The sequence below is a fragment of the Ostrea edulis genome, chromosome 6, assembly GCF_947568905.1.
Source record: "Ostrea edulis chromosome 6, xbOstEdul1.1, whole genome shotgun sequence".
In the NCBI taxonomy this organism is placed as follows: Eukaryota; Metazoa; Mollusca; class Bivalvia; order Ostreida; family Ostreidae; genus Ostrea; species Ostrea edulis.
Window position 1 is genome coordinate 22396194 of NC_079169.1, and position 20093 is coordinate 22416286.

General features: G+C 35.0%; 2 protein-coding genes across 4 annotated transcripts in view; one reads left to right on the top strand and one right to left on the bottom strand.

The window, feature by feature from the left end:
* The window catches only part of LOC125683554 (ER membrane protein complex subunit 10-like), a 30931-nt gene extending 30080 nt beyond the window's left edge, over nucleotides 1-851 (bottom strand). For 2 of the 3 annotated variants that reach the window (XM_056142089.1, XM_056142090.1), the window contains exon 1: nucleotides 699-851. In XM_056142089.1, the coding sequence (XP_055998064.1) occupies nucleotides 699-788 (90 nt within the window). In that variant the 5' untranslated portion in view covers nucleotides 789-851. The remainder of the gene's footprint in view (nucleotides 1-698) is intronic. The other variant, XM_048924830.2, reaches the window with a different exon arrangement.
* On the top strand, nucleotides 846-14659 carry LOC125683552 (17-beta-hydroxysteroid dehydrogenase type 6-like). The gene is made up of 6 exons (XM_048924827.2): nucleotides 846-1316; nucleotides 1966-2092; nucleotides 2330-2415; nucleotides 4668-4850; nucleotides 10622-10759; nucleotides 12342-14659. The coding sequence occupies exons 1-6, from the start codon at nucleotides 947-949 to the stop codon at nucleotides 12680-12682; spliced, it is 1245 nt and encodes a 414-aa protein (XP_048780784.1). The 5' UTR covers nucleotides 846-946; the 3' UTR covers nucleotides 12683-14659.
* The last annotated feature ends 5434 nt before the right edge of the window (nucleotides 14660-20093 follow it).

Below are 20093 nucleotides of genomic sequence, written 5' to 3' on the forward strand. Positions count from 1 at the left end.
GGCTTGGGCAATTAGTTGTCTGAGGCCACGTCGCGAAGGATTAAAAATAAATCTTAAAATTGATATGTTTTGTACTGCTTCCATTTTAATTGTCTTATATAAAAAAAAGACTCATTAGGCCTAAATATGCTTGGGACTCATCAAATTTTCATTGGACTCGTCAAATTTTCATGGGATTCAAGCTGCTTATAAACCACAAGTCCGGGACTCGTCTTCAATAATTCCTAGTGACAACCCTGATGCAGGGAGGGATCTTTATCGTGCTACACCTGCTGTGACCTCTGTTTTTGCGGTCTCATCCGAAGGACCACCCCATTTAGTCGCCTCTTACGACAAGCAAGGGGTATTGAGGACCTATTCTAACCCGAATCCCCACGGGACATACACAATTCCATTCAATGACTATGGTATACATGGTGTATATATCGTGGTAGGCCTAACACATTTCGTCGAAAAAAATCTACCTCAATTGAACTATCTCAGAAGCATTACTGTAACATATATACATTATGAAATAAAACATAAGCTGTTTAGATCAGTATGATTGAGTTGAAACCAATGTAAAGCAGCTTAAAAAGTATTTTAAACAGTAATCATGCTCTAGCTGAGGTGGGGTTGCCGATGAGTGCCTAGGGTCTAATCTTGAAAGATAACTCCCTAAGTATCATCTGAAATCTGAGAGTCAATACTTAACATACCATCTGCTCAGTAACGTCAACCCACACGCTGCATAATCCGATCATCACCAGGAGTGAAATTGACATTGCTGCTGACATGGGCGCAGACATCTTAACTTTCGCTTTACCCTCCTTCTACACCAATCAAATTCCGTGTAAGAATCACCGCAAATTCAATCAGCTAATCGGAATACAATTAACAAAATTCCTTCGGCTAGTATTTAAAGATGGCGACGAGACGCAGGCTTGGCATGAACGGATGAAACGGCATGACACCCTATGCCTTATTTATTCTGTACTGGATAATTTTATCGTTATTATCAACTGCCATGTCTTACGAGCAGTCACATGACTATGGAAACCTAGAAGATGATGACGTGATATTTTATTCTGTGTTGTATTCAGTTGTTACTGTGGTTTTCGCAATGGCAGTACTGTCGAAATTTTTAACTAACGAATTTAGATTGGGATTTCGATCAGTCTTGAGCCTTTTAGTGTTGTTTTTAGGCGAGCCGCTGTGTCAGTTTTTGATAAAGGGGCCAGGGGGTGTTGTAACCTTTGCAGGCTGCTGTTTGTTGATTTATTCTGTTCTCCCAGCTAGTCACCTTCCGGTGGGAAACAAAGCCGTGCTTGTGACAGGTATTACATGTCTAATATTTCTGCAAATATATGAATCAAAACAAAACCACTCACGATGTGCATTGGATTTCAGCCGCCTTCCCTCTTACACAGCAATGTCGATAATGAAATTACTTGACTGTGTTGTCAAAATTATAGAGACAATTTGTGTCATGTTGAGTGTGTGTCACACTTATTCAGCATTGCACAGAATTTGATATTATTTTAAATCAAAACACCTGTTTATGGTAATGTTTACTGTCTAGCTAAAGAGGGATAATCATGTTTTAGCGAGAAGATCACGCTACAGGGGAAGTAGTTCTGCCAGTTTATCATATTTACGTCAATACAATAAATAATGTTAAAATGCAGGTTGTATGCATTCAACTTCAGCCAATGAATTTACATCTTGTGAATGATTTGTTGGATCATATGTCAGTACTGTTGCAGAGCTCACTAGGAATAACTTTTTTAACTCCTGCATAGTATTGGAACAATTTATTTGCATATAACAAGATGATAAAATTGTTTAGATCTACTTTTGCTGGTTTATCATGATCCATACAGTAACTTATTAGAAACCTTTCAAGTAATCCATTTTGTTTATTTATACATTGTAACTCAATACACAAGTATGCATTTATACATGTATGTATTTTGGATATATCAGGATGTGATTCTGGAATTGGACATGCTGTGGTGAGAAAGTTGGACAGCATCGGGATGAGGGTGTACGCTGCTTGTCTGGATGCCAGTAGTCCAGGTGCCATCTCGCTGAGGAACAACTGCTCAGACAGGTAAGCGTTATCGAGACCTCTGCATACATCTCAAACAAACCAACATAGAGGTAATTGTCCTGTGTTGACTTATATACTAAGTCTTGAAGATTTCAAGAAATACTTCATCTTTTGAGGAATTATTCATTATTGAAAAAAAACTTTGTATACATGTGTATCATTGGTTCACTGCATAATTTTGAAAGTAAATTGTCACCTGCTGTTGTGTTATACTTTGATAATTGTTTTCTGTTTTAGTGTACATATTCTCCAACTTGACATTACAAACAAAAAGGACATTGAAAACATTGTTAGTTTTATAAAGGATACAGTAGGTTCAGAAGGTATGATATGCTTTTATCAAAAATCACAAATTTTAATCACATTAAAAACTTTTAATTTGTTTATCAAAATCAGTGATTCAGATTCGCGTTGGCCATCGGCAAATGGCCGGTGAATATTGAAAATGGCCGACTAAGATTCTCCAGAAAGGCCAACATGGCCTATGAAATTTTCGTTTTTCGGTCACTACGGCCGACTGTTTTTTAGTGTTTATCGGCCACAGGAAAATAACCGCTATCTGTCTTGGTTTGTCATAATACAAGTACTCCATCGATCGTTTGTAAAGAAGATTTTGATTGGTTTTTGAAAAACTTTCCGTCCAATCAAAATTACTTTGAGAAAAAAATAAATTGGTGCCCCTGTTGATCTTGCTTGTATTTGCAACAATCAGCGGGGAACTAGTTTTGAAAAAAAAATGGCTTCAAGAGAGTCCGGTTTGATGATCATGATTGGCAACAAACCCTATTAAACATAAACTCAGTGCTCCGTAACTAGGAGGTCGTGACTTAGAATCCTGCTCGTGCCATAGCCGCATCAAACCTATGAAGTAAACATGGTTAGTGATTGCTCCTTCGCCAAATGCTCGTCATTTACTAGATTTAGAAGTGAGAATCATGGGTCTTTCGGATGCGACCTTCAAAACGGAGGTACTGTGTTGCGACAGGCGATGGCACGATAAAAAACCCTCACTGTTCTGGCCCTGAGCGCTAAGCATAGGTCTAAATTTGTGATACTTCCCCAACAGCTGGTGATGTCTCAATTATCGACGGGATGAAAAACAATCAAACAATAACAACAAAGTACACCTTGCAACTCAGGAACGACCGAGAAGAATTCCGAAACAGTTAACTGCAGTCATGATAGTTAAACCGAAGAATTGAAAAATAAAAAGTCAATTTAATTTTAAAGTTTTGAGTTTATTTTGAAGCATCGCTTCATATGTATTCAGGGCCTAAAGTTTCCATGGAGTTAGGCCAAAATGGCCTATATTTTTTTTATCATTTAGGCCCTCTATCCTGTCAAATTGCATTCCAATCTGAATCACTGAAAATGTGGTAATTTTAGGGTGTGTTTTTTTAATTCTTCATTAATTTGTCTTTTTGATGATAAAAATGAAGCCTTATGATATGTATTTACATCTTTGCCACAACATGTACATGTATATGTACCTGTTTACACTGATGTACAGGTTTGGTTATGTATATGTACCTGTTTACACTGATGTACAGGTTTGGTTATGTACATGTACCTGTTTACACTGATGTACAGGTTTGGTTATGTATATGTACCTGTTTACACTGATGTACAGGTTTGGTTATGTACATGTACCTGTTTACACTGATGTACAGGTTTGGTTATGTATATGTACCTGTTTACACTGATGTACAGGTTTGGTTATGTACATGTACCTGTTTACACTGATGTACAGGTTTGGTTATGTATATGTACCTGTTTACACTGATGTACAGGTTTGGTTATGTACATGTACCTGTTTACACTGATGTACAGGTTTGGTTATGTACATGTACCTGTTTACACTGATGTACAGGTTTGGTTGTGTACATGTATATGTACCTGTTTACACTGATGTACAGGTTTGGTTATGTACATGTATATGTACCTGTTTACACTGATGTACAGGTTTGGTTATGTATATGTACCTGTTTACACTGATGTACAGGTTTGGTTATGTACATGTACCTGTTTACACTGATGTACAGGTTTGGTTATGTACATGTACCTGTTTACACTGATGTACAGGTTTGGTTATGTACATGTACCTGTTTACACTGATGTACAGGTTTGGTTATGTACATGTACCTGTTTACATTGATGTACAGGTTTGGTTATGTACATGTACCTGTTTACACTGATATATAGGTTTGGTTATGTACATGTATATGTACCTGTTTACACTGATGTACAGGTTTGGTTATGTACATGTACCTGTTTACACTGATGTACAGGTTTGGTTATGTACATGTACCTGTTTACACTGATGTATAGGTTTGGTTATGTACATATATATGTACCTGTTTACACTGATGTACAGGTTTGGTTATGTACATGTACCTGTTTACACTGATGTACAGGTTTGGTTATGTACATGTACCTGTTTACACTGATATACAGGTTTGGTTATGTACATGTATATGTACCTGTTTACACTGATGTACAGGTTTGGTTATGTACATGTATATGTACCTGTTTACACTGATATATAGGTTTTACAGGAGTTTTACTACATTTGCAGGACTCTGGGGTTTGGTGAATAATGCAGGAGTGTGGTATTTTTCTGAGATAGAAATGACATCGGACACCTTGCTGAGAAAAGTTTTAGAGACCAATGTCCTAGGAGCTATAACATTGACAAGAGCACTTCTTCCTCAAATAAGACAAGCAAAAGGAAGAATAGTTAATGTGTCTAGTTTATTAGGTATGTTGGAATTTAGCTGTTATACACCCGTCTTTAAACTGGACGTAGTGTGGTATGGCGATCGTGTCCGTCTGTCTGTCTGTCTGTCCCACTTCGTGTCCGACTTGTAACTTAAAGACCCAATTTTAAGTTGACACCCTCAAATTGTAAGCTGCCTGCCAATCAAACATTTAACAATAGATCTCAGGTGGAGTGACATCTGCAGACACTGTGGTCTGGGGCTACCCCAGAGAGGTGTTTTGATAACAATAACATCCAGTATCTACAGGCATTCTTTAGATCTTGAGGAAGCCCAGTATACCTTTTGATAGCAATGACCTGTCCACATCTGCTATTTTCTTGTAATTCAATTGTTTTTAAAAAGGCCCCTGAACAATGCAATTTCAATATAATTGTAATTTCCCCCTCTATATACCTGTACATGTATTATAAATTACACAATCAGAAATCAACCAATAATTTGCACAATAAGTTTTAAAACTTGTAACCTATTGAAATAATTTATGTCATCAATTTATGATACCTCTATATTTATAACAGAAATTATTCATTGAGTCAATGACAGAGAGAGAGAAAGAGGGGTGGGTGTAGAATGTGTGTCAGCTACCCTTAGGAATACAACCATTATTTAAACACTATGACCACAGAAACTCTGCAGAGGTCCCTGAGACAGGTCCTGTGTATATCAAAACTATAAAAAAGCATGGACAGGTAGATTTCTGCCATGTTCTGCCTCTGTGTATTTCTTTGAGTGCCATGGGATATAGCAATTAACACCTTGGTAGACCCTGGCCACTCCAGGTAAATAACATCTGTTTAGATTAGGCTCCGCCTACATTTTACTGACCATATGGTCATGAGATGGGTCTTTAAATACTATTAAACCTAGAATCATCAAACGTTTTCAGCTGATACATCTTAGGTAGAGTGTATGTTGCACTTTATAGTTCACAGTGACCTTTGATTAAAATGATGTGACCAAATATGGCAAAATCCTGTCCAACTCGTAACAGGACAATTATTTAGTTCAGAATCATCAAACTCAGTTAGTTAATGCATACTAAGAAGGTGTGTTGTGCCCTAAATCAAGGTCACTGTGACCTATAATTAAGATGGTATGGCCATACATAGCATAACCCTTTTTTGGGCTCATGTAGATAAGAGTCCTAGAATCAACAAACTTTGTCAATTAGTGCATCTGTATAGAAATGTAAATTGTAGCTTAAAATCAGGGTCACTTTTTACAAAAGAACTTGGAACTAAGACCAAATCATTCTTTTGCAATTTATTTTATTTTTTATGTTGACCAAATTATGATTTTAAAGCAAATAGGGAGAATTCAGTTATTTGATTTTGTATAAGTATTACCTAACAAAATTAATTAGGTTGATAAGTTTTTAAAAACATGTTTTTTTTAAAAGTCTTAGTTGTAAGTTCTTTTGTAAAACAGGTCATTAAAACTTTTCAAATGGTATGCACTAGTGTTGAATAATCGAAAAAAATTCATATCAATAATCGTTCATAATCAGAAGAACTGTATCGATCAATGATCAATATAATCGGTATTTATATTTTGGGGTTATTTCTCTTTAGTTTTATATGCTCGGATATATGTGTAACATTTTATTGGACATACATGTTGTGTTGTATTAGCCTATTAGGACTAAAGAGGAATGAAATGTGTTTTTTCTAGCCACAAATCAAGATTGGCTTTACTTTTAATGATAAAAAAAATCTAGACGTCTGACTTGGGTTTCTAGGTGTGTGTGTGTATATATATATATATATATCAAGTTATCAACTAATTCGAGATTCCTCTGACTTTTATATCGAGACATGTGCGTGTGAGATTCAGAGCGGACCCCATATTGGAATTCAGCTAATGTAGCTGCTTTGCCTACCTTTTACAACTTTATTTCGCGGATCTAGATAGGATTTAATATTATCGGATGAGTATCATGTCAGACTACTTTGACGCCGATTGGAATTTTGTGCATTTGTGTGCTGACGTCATGTGCAAAGAAATCAAATGGCAAGTAGGTGCCCTAAGTCAAAGTGATGCTTCATTTGTCAGTGTTAGAACTTTTTACATGGCAATAGGACCATATTAGTCATGCTTAACTTGTAGAATAATTATCCGGTAATGAATCCTTGCGTCTTGGAAAGTAAACCCGAGAAATAAAGCTGTAAAAGGTAGGCAAAGCAGCAACAATAGCTGGTGTCACTGAATTTCTACTTTTCAATATGGAGTCCACTCTGACTCGGCCCCGCACATGTCATGATATAAAATCAGGGTTAACAGTCAGAAGAATCTCGGATTAGTTATCAACTAGTGTACAGTCGATACTGAAAAATAAAATCGATAATCGGAATTGAAGAGCCAAAAACGATCGACAATCGATTGTTGGCAACATTCGTTTCATCACTAGTATGCACTTTTAAAAAAAAATGTTTTAAGGGAGGTTGTAATGAAGTTCTTTTGGATTTTGTGTAGGCAATAGAGAAAATGATAAATCGTAGAATAAATAAAAAGAAAATTTATTTAGCAATAAGATAAGAAATATAAAGATGTTTGAAAAACAAAGAAATCACACTTTCACATACACACACCCATACTCTCTCGCCGAGAAAGAAAATATAAATTGGTATAATAAACCTGGCAATATTGACAATCAATATAACGTATAACTGTCAAGACAATTCAATAGTCAATACAACAAATATGTCCTTCCAGGCTGAAAGTATAACTGGTAATAAATGTATTACATAATGGTTCAAATAGTAGCAAATTCCGCTAACTACAGAAAAAGTTAAACAGTAGTAAATTACGTTTTGTAAATACAAAACTTCTCAAATTCCTTTTTGATAAAATGTTAATTTACTGAAACTCAATATGAAAGTTTGGCTACTCAGCACAATTCCATTTAACGCCACGTCACACTTGGCACAACCATGCCTCCATACAGCGCGAACAGCCCCTCCGCTTCCAGTACCGGACTCACGTCTCTCACTGAACAACGATACTGGGTATAACGCCGACCTCAAACCAATGGCAACACTAGGCCCACAAAATAATAGCCGAGTCCACCACGTGGAACACCCAATGTACAGTGCGGTCTCATGTGTTTTGATTCCCACGCCGAGCACCTACTGAAACGCTGAGAGTACTGCCTGATATGGCCCAGATAGCTTCTTAAATCCCCTCTGCACTGAAATAGCAATTACTTAACCCTATACACAAAGCGACTTGGTTAACAACAAAATTGAAAACACAATACACGAGAAAATTAACCCGAAACCTCGCAAATATTTCACACAAAAATAGCTTACCAGCTGGGGAAAACCAATGCCCACACAGTAAAATGTTGTCTTTCTGGCTACCCATTACCCAGACTTCTGGAATTCGCCAAGAAAAGACCCCTGCTGGACAGCATGAAAATGTGGCTGCACGCTTGACAAACAGCCGCTATTCTGACTGACCAAACCGGTATGCTAAAAATAGCTTTATCGACCAACACTCACACTATGGAAACACCTTACAAGCATAAACAACTATTTACAGACAACACCACAAAAACTAACTAAAATGAAAATTAACTTCATCACAGAGGTAATCCCTACAAATGTAGAGAGTAATTCAGTAATCATTACTTCAAGAAAATATAAAATGTAGAGCTCTACATAACAATTGATATGAATACTTATTTTATTTCTAACTTTTATTTAATGATATAAATATATGCAGTATTGTGCTACAAAATTTGCAAAGACTTAACAAGCACATCACAGAACAGATAGAGGAATTGCCTCATGGGAATGATGATGGTGTTTGAAGCAGTTTAATCTGTTTGTCCAATTAAGATTCCATTAGCCCCTTGGGAGTAAGCCATGGTGTGTCAAAGTTCAGCTGGAGATTCAAAGATCATTTTGATAAGAGCTAGATAACATCTGTCGAGTTAAAGATTAATTAATGGGCATAATTTTTTTCCCAACCCAAAAATAAGTAATTCATACTATGTAAAGGAAATTATTTGAGAATATGTAATAAAATGAAAATATGGAATGTTTCTGTAGTTATTTGAACAATTCAAGAGACAATTGCAATGTCAATAGACACATTACAAGGAATAATCTTGATTTTACCTCAGAGCTAAAAGCAAATATATCAATTGGTTCAATCTTTGCACCAATTAAGGTTGACATGATATTTTGTTATGCACTTTTATATCTGTACGATGAATAAACATCTGATGGGCGTATCATGTGCGATGGCGGTGCGCTTTTAAAAACATGTTTATGTGTCAGTGAAAGAATCCATACAGGAATATAAAGTTTTTATGACCAAAGAATCCAATTCCACTTGTTATCATGGAATTTCATGTCTCTGGTTTACTGATTAAGGACTTGATCTTTTAATTACCTGTTTTTATTTCTTTCTGACTTCTCTATGTATGTTTCACAAGGTATGTGCAAGTTCTGCAAAGCCTTATAATTTTTATACGCCCGTCATAAGACGCGACATATTATGTTATTGTGCTGTCCATGTGTCCGTCCGAGGTCATGTTTTCCATTACGGATGTATGTACAGTGTTGAAATTTAGTCACATAATGTACCTTTTATGATTGTTAGATCTACATTAAAATTTTGATAGATGATTTTGATTTAATTGGAGTCATAATTGGCCGTCATCCTCAGATACTGGTACTTTCTCTAGATTTACCACTTCAATAATATTAGACTCTTCGTCTAAAACTTCAATCACATACAAGGTGGGCTTCGAATGTAATACGCCGGTTTCGAGATACACCCGAGTTATTTCCCTTTGGAGAACTCTCGTGTATAGTGAGGCGCGAAACAATTTGTTTACACGCAGGAGTGGGACTAATATTCATGACTGCTTAAGTGAATGTACTCAGTAAGTTTCTCTTGCACTGTTAGATCACCCGAATTCGACTGATACACAAACTAAGTAAGTTATAAGTATTTAGGGAGTAATTAAATACATAGAATTCTTATCATATCGTGTTATTTCGTTGGTCTTAAGTACCATATCAAAGACATTACTTGCAAATATGATATTGTTTTTATGTTTCCACTTTAGTAAAACATTTCTTTCGATAGTATTTTGTATTTCCCACAGTTACATATTAAAAGAGAAGCCGCTTTTAATACATTTCATCGTCTTTCTCGCTGACTGTAGGTCCATTCTGTTCCACTTAGTCATTCAAAGTTCCACTAAATGCACCTCCTACACAGAAGAGTTCATATCTCGAAACTGGCGTATTGGAAGTTGTTTTTATCTATTTATTTGAAGTTTACTTTTTTAACCTGGTCTATTGGGGGTGAAGGACTTGTAAGTTGCTAGAACTTGTTCCCAATCCTTTTGATTTAATCAATAGAATATGTTCTAAGCTAACAAACAAGTGAGACTCATCAGTACCTCCTTGATCTCCTTGAGATAGGATGAATTCAAAAGCCCTTAGTATACTTTGAAATTAGAAAAAAAATTGTAGTACTGAGAGAAATGATTGAATCCTTGTAGTATTAAATTTTGAGCTCATAATCTGCAATCTTTTTATAAATGCATTCAGCTATTATTACAATGTTGTGTACTGTCTACCTTAAACTCCTGACTTCATCATTTTCATGGATCCTTAGAGTGGGTTTTCCACCTATGGGGGCATGGTGTTTACAAACATGTTTTGTTTTGATATTTTAGAATATACATCAATTTAAAAACTGCTAATCCCTTTCTTTTTACCATGTTCAGGTAGAATAACTATGGATGGTAATGGAGCTTATGCTATTTCTAAACATGCATTGGTGGCATTCTCTGACACACTACGACAAGAAATGAAGAAGTGGGGAGTTAAAGTCTCTATCATCGAACCAACGGGGTTTTATACAGGTAGAGTGCGTGGTATTCACAAATAATGAACGGGGTTTTATACAGGTAGAGTGCGTGGTATTCACAGATAATGAACGGGGTTTTATACAGGTAGAGTGCGTGGTATTCACAGATAATGAACGGGGTTTTATACAGGTAGAGTGCGTGGTATTCACAGATAATGAACAGGGTTTTGATCATGTTGACACATGGGTTGAAAATTCTTCAGCCTAAAGTCCGGGACTAGCAAATTCTGTATTCGGACTTGGCAATTAGAAATGTTGGAAGTCCGAGAGACTTGCCTATTATTGTATAAATAATTAATGAACGAAAATAGAAATGACTGCATTTCAGAATAAAATATCTTAACAAGTTAAAGTTCATAACTTTTCATTTTTTGTTTTCTTGCATGCAACCCTTCGAGATAGATTGCCGAAGACGCCAAGTCAGATAAAAAGATTGAAAATTTAAATATTGGTTTTTATTTAGCCATTTGATGATATAATATAAAAACAATAACAAATTTCTAAATTCAACCCGGACTTGGATTTTTCCCTGTGGGACTAGGCAAATATTGGCCCTGTAAAGGGACTGGTTCACGATTTTTGATAAGAATATTTTTCATTTTTGTTGTTAAACATTAAAAATATAACTCATTTAATGTTGACAGCCAAAATTTTGACCTTCTGAATACAAAAATACAAAATAAAAGCAATATTTTAGCCTTAAATCTGTGTAATGTAAACAAAGATTCAAGTCTTTTTACGTATACATGTACAAACAAACTTTTTATGTAAACAAACAAACAAGTGAAAGGTTGATTTTGTAATGTAAAGCATCTTAATTTTGCATAGTCACAAATTTTAACTTTTAGATGGTACATTTTACCCCCAAAATGCTTGAAATTTGAAAGATATAATAAACTTAGATCAATATCCATTTCTTTTGAAAATGTAAACAATAACATACCCCAATCTTTGTTTACAAAACAAATAATTATAACTTTCTAAAATGAGCTTCTGTGATAATGTATAACCTTGATTTTTATGTGAAATCTTTTAAACACATTAGACAGTAGATTTTTATCATTAAAAATGAAATAGAAAATTTTGGAGAAAATTGTGAATCAGTCCCTTCAAGTCCTGGACTTCAGCAAATGGAAAATTTTTTTCAACCCCTGGTTGACAGCAGCAAACATAATCAGTTCTGAAGACTCAGATCAGTTTTTCATGTGATCATTAAATCTACTATGGTACTTTTTAAATTGTTGATGTATGGACACACAAGACTGACCTATACTTAAAGGGACTGATTCACGATTTTCCCAATTTGTTTTTCACTTTTAAATTTTTAATGATCAAAGTCTTCTGTCTAATGTGTTTGAAAGATTTCACTTGAAAATTAAGATTTTACATGATTACAGAAGCTCATTTTAGAGAGTTTATTATTTGTTTTGTAAACAAAGATTGCGGTATGCTATTGTTTACAAAATTTTCAAAAGAAATGGATATTGATCAAAGTTTATTTTATCTTTCTCATTTCAAGCATTTTTAGGGTAAAAAAGTTAAACTTTAGTACAAATTTGAATTGTTTCTGATTTCAGATAATATGAAGGAACACAACATTATGCGTAGAAAAGAAGAGATATGGAGCACTGTGGAAAATGACGAGATCAGAAACACTTACGGCAGGCAGTATTTTGATAGTATTTACAACAGTATCAAAGAGGGATCCAATCGTTACCCCTCGGACCTAACCCCCATAACAAGAGCCATAAGGAGTGGACTTCTGTCTAAGCGCCCCAGGGAGAGGTTTCCATGTGGGACTGGAGCAGAGTTTTTGTTGACCTTGTATCCTTTATTACCCGTGTGGATGGCAGATTCCTTGTCCACATCTCTTGGGATCATGCCCAGAACAATACAACCAGCAGCCCTGGAACACTAGGGATCCCAGCTTTTATTTGAGCCATCACTGCCAAACATGCCAATTTATTCATTGCTTTTATTATATCAAGCTCTTTAACACAGTTCTGTGAAATGATGTCATAAAGAAGAACTTGTCTGTTAAATTTTCCTTCAACAAAAGGATTAAATTGTGTGCAATCTTATTAGAGGGAGATTACTGTTATATTTTGTTTGGCTATATAAATTTTCTGTTGGTGTTTCTATTGAAACTTGTGGAATATTTTTTGTTTTTACTTTTCTCCTTAGTCTTTTTTGTTTGAATATTGTTGAAAGTGCTTATTAAGATCGTTGATCTTTTGTTGTTTTGATTTGGAACATTTGATTATACATACAGATATGTTCTTGTAAACAAGTTTTAACAATGTGAACAAAATTTAATCAATGTCTTGTACCTTTGAAGAGAATTTTTTTTTGTAAGGGTTAACAGCATGTAGTCCCATCATGATATTTTTTTTCTAATTGTAGTTTTGTAAATGTGTTCTGTATTCAATTTTCCTTTAAACCTTGTAACTTGTGCTTGAAAGCCTTTGGTTACGATATACATGTACCTGTTAACTATTTAATGCTGGAACTGGCAATGTATTGTGATATACAGGAATTCTCTCACTTTAATCACACCATCAGATGGTGGATAAAGTGAACTGTGATTAAATTATTCAACTATTATTTTCATCTTTTAAAGTATTATTGTAAATGTGCATTAAATATGAATATTTGCAGCATCATTTTATGTAAAATGTTTCATTTTTTAGAGTACAAAAGTTCTTTCAACTAATTGTACAAATGAATTCCAAGAACTGTCTGAATTTTTGCTAATTCAATTTCAGTTGCAACACACCATTTGATCGACATAATTCAATTTATATACCATATAAGATGGTTGGCTGCTCTACTTGCTATATGATGACTATGCTGATTTTAAGAATTTTATAACAATATTATCACATCTAGGTTACATTTTCATGTTGATATAAATTACATCAGATATTTTAGAAATTTAACTCATAATCAAGGAAGCTAATATTGAACCATTTTTTAATTACAGGATATAAAAATTATTTGGAGTATATAAAAACATTATAAAGCATATATATAATCTCCAAACTATTTTCTATCATTAACAAGGAGAAACATTAGCTTCTTTCCTTTATGGATCAAACAATGTTATGGGGCTATATAAAACTGTTTGGGGTAGTTTACAGTTCATAAACTGCATGTCAAAGAAATGTGAACTATATGTACCTTAACCCATTTTATATCCCCCCCCCCCCCCCCCCCATAATATGGTTTGCTGTAATCATTAATTTGATTGAAATTTCACAATTAAATCATGCTCTTTACTAAATTTTGATGATGCAGTGTCATGCAATTTTATGACATCACAATGTGTTTACATGCTGTAAAGCATCTTTATGAAAAATAATGTAATTTTTTAAACCAATCAAATTTTGTGTTACAACTAATATTGGATTATTATTAAGAAATAGATATATGTACTTGCATATAAGTCAGTTGCTTTTTTTTCTTCAGGAAATTATGGAGTTATTTGACATTATATAAAGTGTGACAAGATTTTCATTGGAATCAGTCGTCCACTGAGATCATATGTATACACACATTAGTAATGCCATACATCATTTTAACAACAGTACAATGAGATTTAAACTCCATATCTTACCATAATAAATTGTATTTGCAAGATGTATTTAATCTTTTTACCATGTATTGATATTAATTCCAACCACACTTTATCAGTGAGAGAAATTTCCTTGGCAGTATTTGGAATATAGAAGATTAATGACAAATATAGAACTCCCCGATATCTGACTTATAAGCAAGTAATTGTATGCATTGTACATTAAAAGCATGTATTCTTTAATTTATTTCTTACTCTCCAAGACAAATTAATGAGAAATGCAAGTAAATATTTACAAAATAAATGTTTTGATAAATATAATCTTATGGTGTTCAATTTATATTTCTTGATCTGTCAAGTCAGCAGAAATGTGAGATATAAGTAATACATGTAAATATCTCTGACATTTTTGTATAATGTGGGATAAAAGAATAAACTATGGAAATATGGTGGTAATTTCTGCATAATAAGTTTCACCAGTAATACAAATTACCCATGTTTCCATTGTTTTTATACCCCTATAATATATATATATATATATATCTCAACTGGACGTATAAAAGCAAAATAACCAACCAAGGTCAAAGATCATGTATGAAATTTAAAGTCTAATAAGGAATATCTATATGCAAATAATTAAAGCCATAGGAGATACTGAATAGGTTAGATTTTCTTAAAAGTAGGCCAAACTTCAAGGTAAAAAAACTTTGGTACCTAATATAAAGGTTGGGTGGTGTTTTATCTAGAGTCAAAGTTCTGCATCTACCAGCCTTTTGTTTAAAACGCTGAAGTACGTGTATGTAAGCTTTATTTGGGTCTCGGGGAAGATGCATTAACCATGGACAGAAATTACTACTATACAATGTATATATAGATGTAAATGATGGTTTTTAGCTCACCTGAGCCAAAGGCTCAAGTGAGCTTTTCTGATCAAAATTTCCATTGTGCGTCATCTTAAACATTTCACATTCTCCAGAACCACTGTGCAAGTTTCAATCAAGCTGGGCACAAAACATCCCTGGGTGAAGGGGATTTAAGTTTGTTCATATGAAGAGCCATGCCTCTTTTAAAGGGGAGACAATCACAAAAAACAAAGCATCCTTAGATGAAATTTGAAACGCCATACTCGTCTACAAGGGCATATGATATTTAATGAATTTGTAGTTAAGTTTAATAATTAATGAATTTCTAGTCATTATTTTTGAAAAGTTTTTTTCTGAAACAGGCTGCTTGTATAATGATAAATTTGCTCATGCAAGCTTGTTTATTGCTAGGAACTGCTGCTCAAGTGAGCGATGTGGCCCATGGGCCTCTTGTTTCAGTCGCCTAATCTGGTCTATGGAGTGCCAAATTAACATAAACTCAAATAATTGAAGATATCAATTCAATTATTGCTTTCTTTAATTGAGTTAATGCACTCATTAAATCAAGTATTGCTTTAGGGGTGGGGCAAAAATTAACAAATTTTTATCAATTTTGAGAACTTTTCTTCTCTACAATCGCACATCTGTATGAAAAACTAGTAGTCATGTAGAGCAGGAGTATTAATTTTATTGATACGAAACTGAAATGAAATGTATAATTATTTTTAAGGAGCAGGTACCCCTTTACCAAATTTGTTTTCATGATCCTATGGATAGGGATTTTGGTACTAGAATGGGGCCAAAATGGTCATAGTAATTACCGGTTACATGTTTGTGTCAAACAGTTGAACATACATTGTACTTTTAAAACTTCTTGGTAACTTCCAATTCTTCAATTTCGAATTTGAAATAAAGCTTCTTCGTGACAAAGGGAATATAAATTGTACATTTCACGACGCCTGCATCCCTGGGGCGGAGCAAAAATTTGCCAATTTTCAAAAATGTTCTTTACAACTGCAAAACAAGAGGTCCATGGGCCACATCGCTCACCTGAGTCACTTTGGCCCATATCTGAAGACTTTCCATATATATTTGCATGTAAAACCTTAGTCCCTATTATGGCCCAAACTACCCTTTGCAAACTTGAATCTACACTATGTCAGAAAGCTTTCATGTAAATGTCAACTTCTTTGGCCCAATGGTTCTTGAGAAGAAGATTTTTAAAGCTTTTTCCTATATTTGTATGTAAAACTTTGACCCCCCCCCCCCCCACTTGTGGCCCCAACCTACCCCCCGGGGGCCATGATTTGAACAATCTTGAATCTTTACTATGTCAGAAAGTTTTCTTGTAAATATCAGCTTTTCTGACTCAGTGGTTATTGAGAAAAAGATTTTAACTATATATTTGTATGTAAAACTTTGATCCCCCTTGTGGCCTCATCCTACCCCCAGGGGCCATGATTTGAACAAACTTGAATCTGCACTATGTCAAAAAGTTTTCATGTAAAAATCAGCTTTTCTGGCTCAGTGGTTCTTGAGAAGATTTTTCCTATATATTTGTATGTAAAACTTTGATCCCCTATTGTGGCCCCATCCAACCCCCGGAGCCCATGATTTGAACAAACTTGAATCTGCATTATGTCAGGAAGCTTTCATGTAAATCTCAGCATTTCTGGCTTAGTGGTTCTTGAGAAGAAGATTTTAAAAGTTTTTCCCTATATATTTGTATGTAAAACTTTGATCCCCCCTTGTGGCCCCATCCTACCCCCCGGGGCCATGATTTGAACAAACTTGAATCTGCACTATGTCAGAAAGTTTTCATGTAAAAATCAGCTTTTCTGGCTCAGTGGTTCTTGAGAAGAAGATTTTTAAAGATTTTTCCTATATATTTGTATGTAAAACTTTGATCCCCTATTGTGGCCCCATCCAACCCCCGGGGGTCATGATTTGAACAAACTTGAATCTGCATTATGTCAGGAAGCTTTCATGTAAATCTCTGCTTTTCTGGCTTAGTGGTTCTTGAGAAGAAGATTTTTAAAGTTTTTCCCTATATATTTGTATGTAAAACTTTGATCCCCCCTTGTGGCCCCATCCTACCCCCGGGGGCCATGATTTGAACAAACTTGAATCTGCACTATGTCAGAAAGTTTTCATGTAAAAATCAGCTTTTCTGGCTCAGTGGTTCTTGAGAAGAAGATTTTTAAAGATTTTTCCTATATATTTGTATGTAAAACTTTGATCCCCCCTTGTGGCCCCATCCTATCCCCGGGGGCCATGATTTGAACAAACTTGAATCTGCACTATGTCAAAAAGTTTTCATGTAAAAATCAGCTTTTCTGGCTCAGTGGTTCTTGAGAAGATTTTTCCTATATATTTGTATGTAAAACTTTGATCCCCCCCTTGTGGCCCCATCCAACCCCCGGGGGCCATGATTTGAACAAACTTGAATCTGCATTATGTCAGGAAGCTTTCATGTAAATCTCAGCTTTTCTGGCTTAGTGGTTCTTGAGAAGAAGATTTTTAAAGTTTTTCCCTATATATTTGTGTGCAAAACTTTGATCCCCCCTTGGGGCCCCATCCTATCCCCGGGGGCCATGATTTGAACAAACTTGAATCTGCACTATGTCAGAAAGTTTTCATGTAAAAATCAGCTTTTCTGGCTCAGTGGTTCTTGAGAAGAAGATTTTTAAAGATTTTTCCTATATATTTGTATGTAAAACTTTGATCCCCTATTGTGGCCCCATCCAACCCCCGGGGGCCATGATTTGAACAAACTTGAATCTGCAACTATCAGGAAGCTTTCAGGTAAATTTCAGCTCTTCTGGCCCAGTGGTTCTTGAGAAGAAGATTTTTAAATGACCCCACCCTATTTTTGCATTTTTGTGATTATCTCCCCTTTGAAAGGGACATGGCCCTTCATTTGAACAAACTTGAAAGCCCTTCACCCAAGGATGCTTTTGGCCAAGTTAGGTTGAAATTGGCCCAGTGGTTCTGGAGAAGAAGTCGAAAATGTGAAAAGTTTACAGACAGACAGACGGACGCCGGACAAAATGTGATCAGAATAGCTCACTTGAACCTTCGATTCAGGTGAGCTAAAAACCAATGCAGTCATGTAGATCAAAAAGTCTCTACCAAATTGTAAATTTCTTGATCCCCAGGTAGAGGTTCCGACTCCAAGGCAAGGCCGAATAAATACAATAAAAATATATACTGCAAACCTCCAGGGCCAGCGAAAAAGTTTGCTATATAACCAAACTTCCTAATTCTCATACAATAAAATGTTTGGTATTTCCCTCTCATAGGGGAAGAAGTATTACTTTGCAATAAGCTTGAATTTGTTGTAATGCGTTTTACTGTAGTATGTGTGTGTAAAATATATTTAATATCTTCTTTAATTCTATTGAAACTAAATGGATAGAAAGAGCAGGTAAGCCCATCACCAAAATTGTAAATTTCAGGGGATGGGGTTTTGGTAAATGATGTGACCAAAATTATCTGCGATTATTCTTTCTTATCTTTAAAATTCTGCCAATACTGTATAAATACTATATCAAATATGGGAAAAGCAGAAAGGGATGTACCAAAGTTGTGAATTTTGCAACCCAGGGTTCTGACTAAAGAGCAGGTCCAAAATAGTCAGTGTTCATATAACATGTTTTATTATACCTCAGAATGTTTTTGCTATATAAATGTTAGGTTAATATTCTATTTGTTCTGGATAACGCTAGCCATGAAATAGTTTCTGAACTATCTCACCGTAGGGAAATAGTCTCGAAACTATTTACCGGATGCTATATTTTCCAGCGTTTTCTTTTCTGCGACGTCCAAAGTCTGACAACTCTAATTAGTTTACCACTTGGATCACCTCGGTCAATTCCATCTAGGCTAATGCCGAATGTTAGTTTATCTGACACAAGTAAAGTCTACTTCGGTATAATAAAACACCTATTTACTGACTATTCGGACACCAACATATATTATCCCCCTTGACAGCAACTATTTCCCTCGGCTGCGCCTTGGGAAATAGTTGCTGTCTTGGGTGACAATAAACTTGCTATTGTCCTCATAGCCAGTAAATAGGTGTATCATATTATGTAAAGTCTTTCATTAGTATGGACACTTTCAGGGGCATTTGTGCTTTTATAAAAAAAGAAAAGAAAAAAAAGATAATGTCTTGTTTTATATTGCTGCTAAATATTAGAATTTAGTTTGAATATGCAGAACAGGAAAATTATTCTAGATTTCATTGCCATTGGGGCTAGTGATACTTTTAACTAATACTCGGTGATCTAGAAGGCTGTAGCCTCTTGTTATACAGCATTTTCATTATAAGGTAAATGCAAATGACTGGAAAGCTTGTTACTTTTATTTTTGCATTAAATTTTTAGCGAATTTCAGTCTGCTTATATTTGATATACATTTTTAAGCTATAATAAGATAAAAAAAAAACCTAGCTTAATCAATAAAACAAGATTGCTATGCGTAGCCATGTCGCCCACGGCTGCAAAAAACAAAAGTCCCATAACTCCTGTAAAATTTCTGGAATCAAAATGACAGCACAATATGATCAGTTACATATGGTGACTATTGACAATCATACAAAATCTGTACAGCGGTTTTGTTGGTGTGTGTCCACAAATTGTTCTTATAGTGTAGCATGTACAAATTCAACAAAGTCCCATAACTCCTGTAAAATTGGTCAAATCAAAATGGCGGTGCATTATGATCAACTACATATGGTGACTAACACACCTACAAAATTTGAACGAAATCTGTTGAGCAGTTTCAGAGGAGTTGCATCCACAAAGTTAAGTGGAACGGAGGGACACCGGTATTTGTTTGTCCCCTTCCATGCTGCTGTGGAGGACAAAAATACAAGACTACCTGCAGAT

Excerpts from the sequence above, each read along its gene's own strand:
- LOC125683552 (XM_048924827.2), top strand. The coding sequence starts at position 947 with ATGACACCCTATGCCTTATTTATTCTGTACTGGATAATTTTATCGTTA. Across the intron at positions 1,317-1,965 it reads CAAAGCCGTGCTTGTGACAG|GATGTGATTCTGGAATTGGA; the intron begins GTATTACATGTC and ends TGGATATATCAG. Across the intron at positions 10,760-12,341 it reads ACCAACGGGGTTTTATACAG|ATAATATGAAGGAACACAAC; the intron begins GTAGAGTGCGTG and ends TTCTGATTTCAG.